The following is a 13217-nucleotide window of genomic DNA, read 5'->3' on the forward strand; positions in this document are numbered from 1 at the left end:
TCCGCCGATGTTTTACCTTTGAGAGCACCTGCTCCTTGTTGACTGCACCTGCTTCCTCAGGCTCCCCTGACTTCCCTGACCCCCGTGACCCCAGCTCTTCCCACCTGGTTCATCCTTCTTGGCTCCTGTGGCTGAGTAAGGGTCCCCCAAGGATGTCCACGTTCTAATCCCTGGGACCCGTGAATGTGAGCAGAAATGACAAAAGGGCCTTTGTGCATAGGATCAGGCTGAGGATCTTGAGATGGAGAGGTTCTCCCGAGGATTATCCAGGTGGGTCCGATGGCATCACAGGGATGCTTATAGGTGGGGGTGGGTCAGAGTCAGACAGAAGGTGAGTGATGATGGGAGCAGAGGGAAAGAGAGAAAGACTGCTGGCCTTGAAGATGGAGGAAGGGGGCCATGAGCCAAAAGCTGTGGGCGGCTTCTGGAAGCTAAAAAGGGCAAGGAAATACTCCTCTAGAGCCTCCAGAGCGCACGCAGCCTTGCAGACCCATTGTAGACTTCCGATCTCCAGAACCGTAAGATAATAGACGTGTGTTGTTTTACACCAATAAATTGTGGTGTTATTGCAGCAGCAATCGGAAACGAACAGTTTCCTGCGATGATTCTCTTCCTCTGCACGCCCCTGCAATGCCTGTGGTCTCCCCGGCCCCTGGTGCCCCATCTTCTCATTCTCTGTGCTCCCCCTGGACCATTCATCAGCTCTTGCGGTTTTGACTGTCATCTCTAGACTGGAAATCCTCCCCCATTCAACGCTGGTGCAGAAAGCACCACTAGGAGCCCATGAGCTACATAGAAGGGGCCTCCTTTGGAGGTGGATCAAGTTAGAGTTCCGAGGCCACAGGGGTCAGCAGCAGCAAAGCACAGGGATTCTAGAATAGAGGCAGCTGGTGCTTCCCTGGGTCTCTGTTGACCCGGCCAGCACGTGGGGTAGCTAGGACCAGGCTTTCCCAAAAGACCTTAAACTGTGTCAGTTTTGCAACGAATCTGGACAAAGAGAAGGCATTATGTGGGTAGACAGGAGGCAAATATCCTAGGTCTAGGGGAGGTCCATGCCTCGGCTGGCATTGGCAGGCCATGATCATATCACAGTGGAACTTTCTCTGGCTTTAGTGGAAAGTGCTCCTGGAAGTTGCTATCAACAAGAGGCAGCTGGAGGACCAGGCCGAGGGTGTTACTGTCAAACCCACGCAATGTACAGCATCTGCTTCCCAGCTAGGATTTGTCTCAGCAAAGCTGAGAAGCAGTTCCTGTTTCTCTTGGTGGAGGCCAACACAGCGCCACGGCCTGCAGTCCTAGACCCAGGAAGGAGCTGGGGTTCTGTGTATGCCCAGCATTTTATTTATTATTTTCTTAAGATTTTATTTATTTATTCCACAGAGAGAAAATGGACATCAATGGGGGGGCGGGCAGCAGGCAGAAGGAGAAGCAGGGAGCCCGATGCAGACTCAATCCCAGGACCCCAGGATCATGACCTGAGCTGAAGGCAGATCCTTAACGACTGAGTCACCCAGGTGCCCCTGTGCCCAACATTTTAGACTGCGGTTCTGTCCTTGACAGCAGGAAATTGTGCAGCTCAGAATGCTTCTGTATAAGAGGGAAAAGCTAACTTCTGCGTGGAGACACTCAATTGGCACAGAAGTGAGACCAGCCAGCTCAGCTTCCATTTTCCACACCAGGGAAGAGCTGTTTTTATACTGTCAATATTTGGAGATTGCTTTCCCTTTATTAACTCAGGCCCTTGGGAACTCTCAGTATTCGCATCACAGCCGCTCCTGCCTGCCTCTGCCGGGGTGGGTGGGGGGGGGGGGTGATCGCCCCAACAAGCCTGCCACCCTTTGTTGTCTATAAAGAGCTGAGACTTTGATCTTGAAAGGGTGGCCCTAGCAGTGCCTGGGGCCTTTGAAGTGTCACATGTTCAGAATCTTTAGTCTGGGGGCACCTGGGTGGCTCAGTCGGTTGAGAGTCTGCCTTTGGCTCAGGTCATGATCCCGTGATCCCGGGGTCCTGGGAGTGAGCCCCGAATGGGGCTCTTTGCTCAGCAGGGGAGCCGGCTTCTCCTTCTCCCTCTGCCCCTCCCACCATTCATGCTCTCTCTCTCTCTCACAGACACAAACACACTCGCTCACTCACTCTAAAATAAATAAATAACATCTTAAAAAAAAATGAATCTTCAGCTTGTTGCTATGGAGAACTTCATCATTACTATATCTTTTTTTTTTTGAAGATTTGATTTATTTATTTGACAGACAGAGATCACAAGTAGGCAGAGAGGCAGACAGAGAGAGAGTAAGGAGGAAGCAGGCTCCCTGCAAAGCAGAGAGCCCAATGTGGGGCTCCATCCCAGGACCCTGGGATCCTGACCTGAGCCGAAGGCAGAGGCTTTAACCCACTGAGCCACCCAGGCGCCCTCATCATTACTATATCTTAAAACAAACAACCAACCAAACCCAGCTTTATTATTTCACAATCTTATTCACTAGGCAAGTAGCATTTTAACAAAAGTCGATTGTAAGGTATGAATTAGCAATAATGGGAGCAAAGCAGACAGGAAGTTCCTGGTGTATCACGCGTTAAAAAAAAAAAAAAAATAGGGACGTGTCACACAGGTAAATGGGCCCCTAGTGAGAATCCAAGGAGTGTTCATATCAAGCCAAAAATGCTCTGGGGTTGGGGAGTGGAAATGTCGCCACCCCCCGCCCCCGATCAACTGGGATGGGCTACTCATACCAAGCTGCTGGTAAGACAACTGCCTTTATTAGCTCCATTTCACAGATGGGGCAACTGAGGCACAAGAAACTTAAGTAACTTGCCCCAGACAAGCTTCATAAGTGGAGGCAGTGGAACTCAGTGATGCAGTCTGGCTCCAGACCCCTTCTTATAACCGTGACATTCTACTGTGTCTTGTGACAGGACTGAAGGCCTTCCTCTCACAAAACCCTAGTGTTCCAACCCCATGTCTGCCAGACCTTGGTGGACTTCCTCAGCAGCTATGGGGCCTTGACCATGGCCCCCATGAAGTACCCCAATTTCACCCTCTGAACCGTGATTACCAAAGGTTCCTGTCAGCCCCTAGAAGCCTCAGGGGCAGCTTGGGGTGGGCTCTCTAGGAGGTGTCCCTTGGGGACTCCACAGGCCAGTTCTCCCTGGGGGAACCACTGGGGGCTGTCGTGTCTGGGCAGGCATACTCTCAGACACGAGGGAGAAAAGCTCCTTCTATCAAGTTATCGCACCAAGGGTTCCTAGGGACGCTCAGATACCTTGGTAACAAAATGCTACCTATTTCACATGCCCCATCATGTAATAAACAGGGTGCGTACCCTTTGAGTAGGAGGTTCAGATGGACAGTGAGTGTGGGCTCATGACCAGATCCCCGGACAGAGCAAGAGTCCCAGCAAACATGGGAATGGAATGGTTGGCCGCCAAAACCTCGAAGCTGCAGCTCACCCCTAGGCCATTTGGGGCCCCAGGGATGGAGTTAAGGCTCGGTCATCTATTCAACCTTTGGTTTAACCCCAAACCACTTCAGTTCAAAGGAAATGGTCTTCAAAGGAGATGACTATCTATTCTGCGTTGCCAACCTCCTTTACCAACATTTTCCCAGCGTCCTGCATAAGCAGTCTCCCTCCCAGCCTGAGTGGAAACATTTCCAGAGCTCCTGGTCCAGCCTGCCAGTACAGGGACAAAAGGCATAGAGTCTGTAGACCTGCTGCTTCAGAACCTCCAGGATGGAAGTTGCCTGAGGGATGGCTCTTCAGAATGCAGATACCTGGGCCCACTCCCCAGATAATCGTGTTCACCAGTCCTGGGGTGGCTCAAAAGTCTGCATTTTCCACAAGCTCCCCAGATCATTCCAAGACACAGTAAGATTTAAAAACCAGGGCACCTGGGTGGCTCAGTTGGTTAAGAGGCTGCCTTCAACTCAGGTCATGATCCCAGGATCCGGGGATCGAGCCCGGCATTGTGCTCACTGCTCAGCGAGGGGTCTGCTTCTCCCTCTCTCTCTGCCTGCCGCTCCCCCAATTTGTGCTCTCTCCGTCAAATAAATAAATAAAGGGCGCCTGGGTGGCTCAGTCGATAAGCGACTGCCTTCAGCTCATTTCAAGATCCCAGGGTCCTGGGATCGAGGCCCACATCTGGCTCCTTGCTTGGCGGGAAGCCTGCTTTTCCCTCCCACTCCCCCTGTGTTCCCTCTCTCTCTGTCTCTCTGTCAAATACATAAATAAAATCTTTTTAAAAATAAATAAAATCTTTAAATTAAATTTTAAAAACCGCTGGTAGAAGGCAAAGAACATGAGAGTATCAGAATTCCCAAGTTTGCGGCCCAAATCCACCTGTCACAGCTCGCTGACCTGAAGTAACTCAATTGCTCCCTTACAGCCTCAGTTTCCTTATCTTCACAATGGGAGCAACATAGACCCTGCCAAACTCCCGGGTTTGCCAACAATTACATCCGATAAGGCATGTTTGGGTAGGCTGAAGAATGGCCCCCAAAAGAGATCTATGTGCTGATCCCTGGAACCTGTGAACATCCCGCTCTGTGGAGACAGGGTCTCTGCAGATGTGAATAAAACTAAGGATCATGAAACGGGGGGGAGGGGGGGGGTTATCCTGGAGTAGCCCCAGGAGCCTTTCGTGCTGTCTCAAGGGTCTTAGGAGAGGGAGAGGTGACAGAGGAGAAGACGGGGTGAAGGCGGAGACAGAGGCGGTCCTGACGCAGCCCCAGGGAACTGGGGTGAGGTGCCCTAGAAATGTCGTAGGTGCCTTAGAAATATTTAATGTTGTTATGACAGGATGTCAGCGTGAGGGGCTGCTTTTGCGCATGGCTCCCATCCACATCCGGTGGGAAAGATGGGCGGGGCCTGCTGTGGCCCCACCCCATACACATTCCTTTCTATAAATAGCCTTCTCTAGGGCCCCTGCCTTTTGCACATTTTGAGGACTTCAACAGAACAAGGTACTAGTTAAACGGAGGCAAACAGGCTTCACCAAAGCCATACTGGAAATGGGTTTTTCTGGTCAGGTGGGATGAGAACGTGCACTGAGAACAGAGCCCTGGTTACTGAGCGGGGGTCTTTTGATGATCTTGCACGGCTGAATCCTGTAAGACCCGTACAAAGTTACAGCCTCAGGGCGCCTGAGTGGTCAGGGAGTTAAGCCTCCGACTCTTGGTTTCAGGTCATAATCTCCCAGAGCCTGCTTAAGATTCTTTCTCTCTCCCTCTGCCCCTCCCCCACCTCTTAAAAAAAAAAAAGTTTAAGCCTCTTAGAAATAAGAACCTTGCTAATATGAAAACTTGGAATCACAGAGTTCCTGTTATAACAGGAACTTGGGGAGCTTTTCTTAATTATTTCTAATGTATTCACATTCCTAGGAGATGATGTGTGCATTTTAAAGAGAAGAAAACGAACGTTCAGCTGGTTTGTCCCTGGTCTTGCAGCAATGACTGCTGGCTATCCCATAGTCCCACCCTCTTGCCCCTCAGTGCGGTGCTCTGTCCTAGTGCCCTAAATGACCTCAGTCCCTGAATGGCACCTGGAGGGGGCGTGGCCACCCCCCCCCCCATATCCCCTGCCCTCTGCCGCAGTCCTCACTCCCATCCTCAGCCACCAGTTCCCTGGGGGGGGCAAAAACTAGTTTCCTTCTCTCCACACCTCCAGGCATCACATTTGAGGTGTGTTACCTGCATGGTCCGTGCTACCCACCTGGACCCCTCCTCTGTGATTGCCTGGCCGGACCTGTGTTGATGACATGAAAAGGACAAGGGTCACACTGTCTAGCCCCCGAGCTGACAGACCAGACCACAGTCACCACGGTCACTGCAGCACTGTTCCCTGAGCTAGCCAGGCACCGTGCTAGTCATTCTGCATATGTCCCCACATTTAATCCCGGTGACCATTCGGTGTCCTAGTGTCCCTACTTCACCAAGAGGAGGCAGTGGCTCAGAAGTTTTACAACATGTTCACAGTCACACAGAGGACAAGAGGCAGAGTAAGGAGGCGGCCGTCTACCTGTGGCCCCAGCACCATAGGGAGGACCACTGTCTACTTAAATGGAAGAACTCTCTTGTTGAAAGCAAAATTTGAGAAGACGCAGACCTGAATTCCCAGGGAGGAAGGGTGCAGAGGAGTGAAAACCCAGGGACACAGACAGTCACAGAAGAAAAGAATGAGGACAATTTCCAGTGTGGTTAGCAGCTGGAGCTGGCCCTGTGGGCACAGATCCAGAAGAAACTAAAAAGGCCGCCCCGGTTGTAGAAAAGGGATCCCCAGGCATGTTTTCTATCCCGCGTTACCAGTGTGGCTGCCATGGAATTTTCAGTTTTTAAATATCGATCATATCTCAACTCTAACCTTACAGCCTGTGGGTATGAGTCAAAATATTTAGCAGCTTGAACAGCATGGGTAATGGCCAGACTCAACAGCACTAGGCATGACAAGCACTTGGGCTGTGCCGCTAGGCCATGCCCCTGCCTAGGGTCAGGCCTCCTTGTGGCTTCACGGCGCTTAGAAGAGGAGGAAAGTCAAAGTGGAAAGTTGCACAGAGATCAGGCATCGGTTCAGAGAAGCGTCTGTGTCCGTGGTGTGAGGAAGACGGGAGGCCAGGTTGTCCACTAGCGACCAGGCAGTGTTTCTCAAATGGGGGCCGTCCCATCAGGTCTCCTGGGACTGACCATGCTACAAGGTCAACCCCTGGGCCTTCTCCCAGAGTGCCTCAGCATGTTTGGGGCCGGCGGTGCCAATCCATGTGGCTCTGGAGCTCTGTGGCTCTGATTACCATAATCTGTCTCTTACTTAGAGTCATTCTAAGAAGAGATGATATGTGTAAAATGCTTGGGGTGGCCCTCCTAAACCAGTGAACTTGAGGTCTGGGCGTTTGTTCCCCTGACATACATCTGAGTCTACCCAGTCAGTAAATGTGAGATGAAATCTTTGACTATTTCTCCCTCTTTATTATGGTCTCTTGTTTTAATACTTTCAAATGCATATTCTCTTGCATACACTTGGATTGTCTTATTTTAAGCTGCCTCATCATATGGGAAGTACATACAGTATAAGAAAAAAATTAAGGGGCACCTGGGTGGCTCAGTTAGTTTTAAGCCTCTGCCTTTGGCTCAGGTCATGATCTCAGGGTCCTGGGATGGAGCCCCGCATCGGGCTTCCTGCTCAGCCGAGAGCCTGCTTCTCCCTCTCCCTCTGCCCTCCCCCTGCTCTTGCGTGGGCACAGTCTCTCCCTCTCCCTCTCAAATAAATTTTTTAAAAATCCTTTTTAAAAAATGAAGACTCTTAGTGAATGATGACTGCAGTATTTATTCACATACGGGAAAACCAAACCATAAGAGAAGTTCAAAGTCCCGCTCAAAAGTCATGCTGCCAGTGAGGGGCCCCTGGGTGGCTCAGTGGGTTAAGCCTCTGCCTTTGGCTCAGGTCATGATCTCAGGGTCCTGGGCTCGAGCCCCACATCGGGCTCTCTGCTCAGCGGAGAACCTGCTTCCTCCTCTCTCTGCCTGCTTCTCTGCCTACCTGTAATCTCTATCAAATAAATAAATAAAATCTTTAAAAAAAAAAAGTCATGTTGCCAGTGAGAGTAGATCTGCTGTGTGTCCCCTTTGAGTAGATGGACACCCTGACCACGCCAGACTCCCACGGTGAGAAGGGACGGGCGGCCAGGGATCATCCTATCGGTAGGTATGAGCAGGCGTGAGCCCAAACTTCGCTTGAACCTTAGGATCAACCTACCTGTGTGTTCTAACCTTTGGGGACTTAAGAAGTTCACGTAGCCGAAGGCTGACTTTATCGTTATTTCTAGAATTCCTGAACTTACATCTAATCAATGAATTAATCTAATCAACTTACGATCTATCAATGATGGATTACCACTATGCCTCTTCTGCAGAACCCCATCAATAATGCAAGCAGGATCCTTTGGATTTATTGCTAATATCAGAATATTCGCTTCCAACTAGAGGTTTACATTTTAGATGTTAACTTGGAAAGCAAGATCTCCTCATCTGCTTTGTATGTTGAGATTCATTCAGCCAGCAGAAAATATATGTATATTTATTAGTGAAAGAAACATTAATGATGTTGGTGCAAGCTGCTAATTGTCATCCAGAAAAGTGAACAAATTTTGAGTAGTTACATAGAGAAACAGATTGGAATTGATAATGAATATTATGAGTGCATTAACTAGATGATTTTAGAAATAATAGGATATCCTTTTAGAGCCAAGAAATGTTTATAAAAATTAAATAATGCAAGACAGAGTCATGGAGAATAGATTTTATTATAAGTGTAATCTTTTGAGTTGTTTGCAGTACTAAATTTATAACATTAAACAAAATAACCTATAAGAATTATCCTTAATTTTTAGCAATTTAACTCTACTTAGTCCCTGATTCTTGCTTCTCTGTGGGAGTCCATTGAAATTAAGTCCCTATTTAGAATTGCAAATGTGCAGCCGGGTGGCAGAAGGAATCCTGCCCTGATAATACTGAGCTAGACTTAACAGAACTGAATCCGCAAACTTTAAAAACGTGCTCAAATTTGAAGCAATAGGGGTGCCTGGGTGGCTCAGTTGGTCAAGAGTCTGCCTTTGGCTTAGGTCATGATCTCGGGATCCTGGGATGGAGCCCTGCATCAGGGCTCCCGGCTCAGTAAGGAGTCTGCTTGTCCCTCCCTACATCCCAATCCCCTGTGCGCTCTCGCGCGCGCTTGCGCTCTCTCTCTCTCGTTAATAAATAAAATCTTTAAACATAAATTAATTAATAAATAAATTTAAATAATAAAATGGAATTACATTTTTATAAATTATATTTATTAACATATAATGTATTATTTGCCCCAGGGGTACAGGTCTGTGAATCATCAGGCTGACACATCTCACAGCACTCCCCATAGCACATCTCACAGCACTCCCCATAGCACATTCCCTCCCCAGTGACCATCACCCAGCCACCCTCTCCCTACGGAATTACATTTTAAAATTGAATTTCAGGTTTGTTCTTGTTTCCCAGAATTCATTCTACAGTGTTGAGACACGGTTTGGCGTTGGCTTTGGCTGTTTCAGTTCATCCCTGACTGCCTCTGGGCCTCCGTGTGTTTGGTGCAGCTCTGGGCATGGAAGGGGGCAAGAGCTTAAGAGCTTAAGAGAGTCGCCTTCGTGCTCGCCTGTTCTCGCCTGTTCCATCCTCTGCTCACCTCTGCGGGGATGGGCTGAAAGGGGTCATGGGTCCGGTCGTGTAGACGGGAAGGGCAAGCAGGATTTGGAATCCACGGAGGCGTGGAGACTGGGTGTGCTGTGGGAAGCAGAGCCGAGCCACATCCTGGAACGCGCGGCTCCCGGGTGTGTATGTCGCCTGGCTTTTACTAGGGCAGGGGGCCTCGGGATGGCAGCGCCAGAGCCCAGAGCCCAAAGGTGAAGAGCACAGTGGGTCACCTCTCACCTGTACATCTCTCCTTCCTCCCGGGCAGTTTGTGAAGTTTGCCAACATCGAGGAGGACACCCCATCCTATCACCGGAGCTATGACTTCTTTGTGTCCCGCTTCAGTGAAATGTGCCACTCCAGCCACGATGACACGGAAATCAAAACCAAGTGAGTAGGGGAGGCGAGGAGGCCCACTCAGCGAAGGGCAGAAGCATCGAGGGGTCTTACAGCGTTCCCAGCCAGACACACACTGTCTGACCTCAGCAGCATTGACCTTGGCTCTGGCATCGCTGGGGAGGGAGGGAAACACCTGGCAGGACGTATGTGGGCAAGTGGGCAGAGCTGGAGTCCCAGCTTGTGCTTTCAAAGGAAAACCTTCTGGGGAAAGAAATAGGAGCAGATGGAAGGCAATGGTCTTGGGAACCAAATCTGAGCACACTTATACACACATGCACAGACCTGTGTTTTTTTGTTCAGGAGTACGTGCATTTATACACACCCAGAAACACACCCACTTGCCACTATCCATCACCACATACATCTGCCGATACAAAACCCAAGTTTTCACATTGGCTGATCTCTGTGGGCATCCTGGCTTTGTCTCTTCCACTAACCCCTGGCTCATTCCCCTCCAGCCACACAGGCCTCCTTACTGCCCACAAACACACCAAGGACATTCCTGCCACAGGGCCTTTGCACCATCTGTTCCTGTGCCTGGAATGCTTCCTCCATAGATCTGTCTAGCTCACTTGCTTTCCCCCTGCAAGCCCTTGCTCAAATAAGTCCTGGTCAACACCACCTTCTCTCAAACATCCCACATACCCCCTTCTCTTCTCCCTTGCCCTGCTCTGTTTTCCCCGCATAGTACAATCCCCTTAATGACACACTTATTGTTTCTGACTCTTTGTCTGTCCCCCAGCAGAATGTAAATTCTGGGAGGCCAGGAATCATAATTTTGTTCACTGCTGCCTCTCAGGTGCAGCAGCACTGCCTGGGGACCAGTAGGCGCTCAATAAACAGTCATTGAGTGAATGAATGAATGCTTTCTTTTTTTAAGATTTTATGTTATGTCATCTCTGTGCCTAACGTGGAGCTCGAACTCACAATCCCAAGATCAAGGGTCGGATGCTCTGCCAACCGCGTAAGCCAGGTGCAAAGAATGAATGCTTTCAGATAAATGTCCTGAATTACGGACTACGCTTTTACGTTCAGACACAAACTTATCAAGTTCTTCAACTCACAGAAACACACTTATCCACATAGAATGAAAACTTCTCACATAAAATCACAAAGACATTATGTGAACATATGCCCACAGAAGATAAGGGGGACAGAGCATCAGACCAATGGAGCAGCGCATGGGCAAGGAAACAGGGAATTGGGGTTTGCGCTAAGTCTCGTCGTAGAACGATAAGGTGCAAAATGATTAGAAGGGGGCCTCTGCCCAAATGGGGTGTGTTTGTGTTATCAACTCGGGGAGGCCCTATGACATGGAGAATATGTTCAAAGGGGACAAAGAAGGAAGGAGAAGGGAAGAGAAGGGAGAGGCCAGGGGGAGTCAGAGCGAGGAGGCTTGACGGTTGACGTTGATGGTGGTATGCCCAGAGCAGCCCAATTCTCCAGTGCTTCGTTCCAGAACCCAGCCACCGGCTTGGAGGGGCCCTGAGTGCCATGTTTTGTGCAACAGCAGGGCCAGGGAGCCCTGCTGATGGTCTGGGTTGAAGGAACCGAAAGTGAACCCTACCATCCCGCAGAGAGCCAGTTCCCAACGCTGTGAGCCTGTGGCACATCTCCAGGGCAGGTCACCCTGTGAGTGGTTGGCAGGATCCCCTCTTCCCCAGGCCCCCGTTTCTTAAAATAGTCATGGACTCTGGAAGGGTGCTACCCCAGTGCCTTCGACGGGTAATGGGGGCCCCTGGGGGAAGGAGCCCCTCGTCATCTCCCCAGCACTGGCCCTGCCGTAGCCCCCTCACTGCAGATGGGCTCTAAAGAGACAGAAGGTTCTGGAACAGTTGGGGCATGTCTGGGGGCAGGTGCTGGGGAAGGCACAGGACTGGAGCCTGATGTGGCTGTAATAGGGGCCGGTCATTCAGGCCATACTGAGCTTTCAGAAGGGGGAGCAGAGGGAACATCCCTGTGCCACCACACACACACACACACACACACACACACACACGACATGGTGGGGGAAGAGGGCACAGAAGCAGACGTCTGTCAGCCCTGTGTGGTGACAGCATTGGGATGTATGGCCCGTGGGGAGGACGGTGGCTGAGGTTGTTTGCTCCTGGCACCTGAGCAGGGCCATTAGTGCCCACAGACGGCACGTGCCAACCCTGAAAGGAAGGCTGCCAGGGTGACAGGTGTTTCTGGCATAAGTCATCCTTTTTCTTTCTGTCAGCCTCCCTGTGCCCTTTTCCCCAAGAGCCCCCTGTTGTTCATTCACAGCCCCAGCAGAGCCCAGAGCCCCTTTCCAAGAACAACACTTGGGTCTTATAAATAAGAGTGTGTGTTTGGCGGGGAGAGGGGAGGGGAGGGAGGGGTCCCTTGGGTTCAGATACTCCCCAGGCCCCTTGCCCTTGGTTAAGCCTCCGATGGGCCCATGACAGGGAGCCATAAGAGGAGCAGGTCTCTCTGAGGGCCTGGTCTTTGGGGCTTTATTTTGAAAGGGTCGGTCAGCTCCAGGTGCCGTGGAATGAAATGTGTACATATGTGGGAGGCATTCTGGAGAGACGGAATTAATTCACATTCACACATAAGGAAGCCCTGGGGAGGAAACCAGCCAGGCCTGGTTTCTTGCCGGCCAGGCTCTCTTGGGTGGGACATAGGAGCCCAGTGTGCTTGGGACGTATTTCTTCTGTGCATTAGGAAGTACCTTGTTTTCTGTTTTTTTAAAAGATTTTACTTATTTATCTGACAGAGAGAGATCACAAGTAGGCAGAGAGGCAGGCAGAGAGAGAGGAGGAAGCGGGTTCCCTGCTGAGCAGAGAGCCCAATGCGGGGCTCCATTCGAAGACCCTGAGATCATGACCTGAGCAGAAGGCAGAGGCTTAACCAACTGAGCCACTCAGGCGACCCTAGGAAGTACCTTGTAACCCAGAACCAGGAGTAAGAATAGTGAGGGGGACAGTATTCTAGTTACTTGGCTCTTAAGTCTGCATAGCCTCTGGCTCAGGGTCTTGACCTGAGTGGGGCAAGATCAAAGCAGCTCATGTCCACTTGCACAGGAAGCCGGCCGGCCAGGAGGCTGAGTCACACGGAGGGTAGAAGGTGGGCTCCCTTCTGCCTTTGGATGGATGAATGCATCCCTGGTCCCCACACCGTGCTCCTCCCCTTGCCACAGAAGCCAGGCTTCTCTGGGCTGGAGGATTTCATGACTCCGTGTTGCCCTTTTTCTTCCAGAATCAGAATGTCAGGCATCAAAGGTCTGCAAGGGGTGGTGAGGAAGACAGTGAACGATGAATTGCAAGCCAATATCTGGGACCCACAGCACATGGACAAAATTGTCCCGTCACTGCTTTTCAATCTGCAGCACATAGAGGAGGCAGAGAGGTAAGCAGGCGAGGCAGGAGCTCGGGCAGCAGCCATGCACGGCCCTCCCAGGCTGCCTCTGCCATCTGCTTGGGAACCACAGGGCTTGGGCTGGCTGGTAAAGCCTAATTAAAAGGCTAGGTATCTTGGTTTTTGTGGCTTGTTATGCAATGCATCCAAGGCCGGCTCCCTAGGAGCCTTGGCTCTGGCCTTCTGCCAGCTTGCTGCACCCCCTAAGGTCTGCGTTCAGTGGAGGAAGGGC

The 13217-nt window shown here is 50.7% G+C and overlaps 1 protein-coding gene across 3 annotated transcripts in view; it reads left to right on the plus strand.

Moving 5' to 3' along the window:
- The window catches only part of EFR3B (EFR3 homolog B), an 88810-nt gene that overhangs the window by 52223 nt on the left and 23370 nt on the right, over positions 1 to 13217 (plus strand). For all 3 annotated transcript variants that reach the window (XM_082745068.1, XM_082745069.1, XM_082745070.1), the window contains exons 5-6: positions 9474 to 9595; positions 12827 to 12976. In XM_082745068.1, coding sequence (XP_082601194.1) covers positions 9474 to 9595; positions 12827 to 12976 — 272 coding nt within the window. The remainder of the gene's footprint in view (positions 1 to 9473; positions 9596 to 12826; positions 12977 to 13217) is intronic.

Source organism: Mustela nivalis, assembly GCF_964662115.1.
Source record: "Mustela nivalis genome assembly, chromosome: 8".
Taxonomy (NCBI): Eukaryota; Metazoa; Chordata; class Mammalia; order Carnivora; family Mustelidae; genus Mustela; species Mustela nivalis.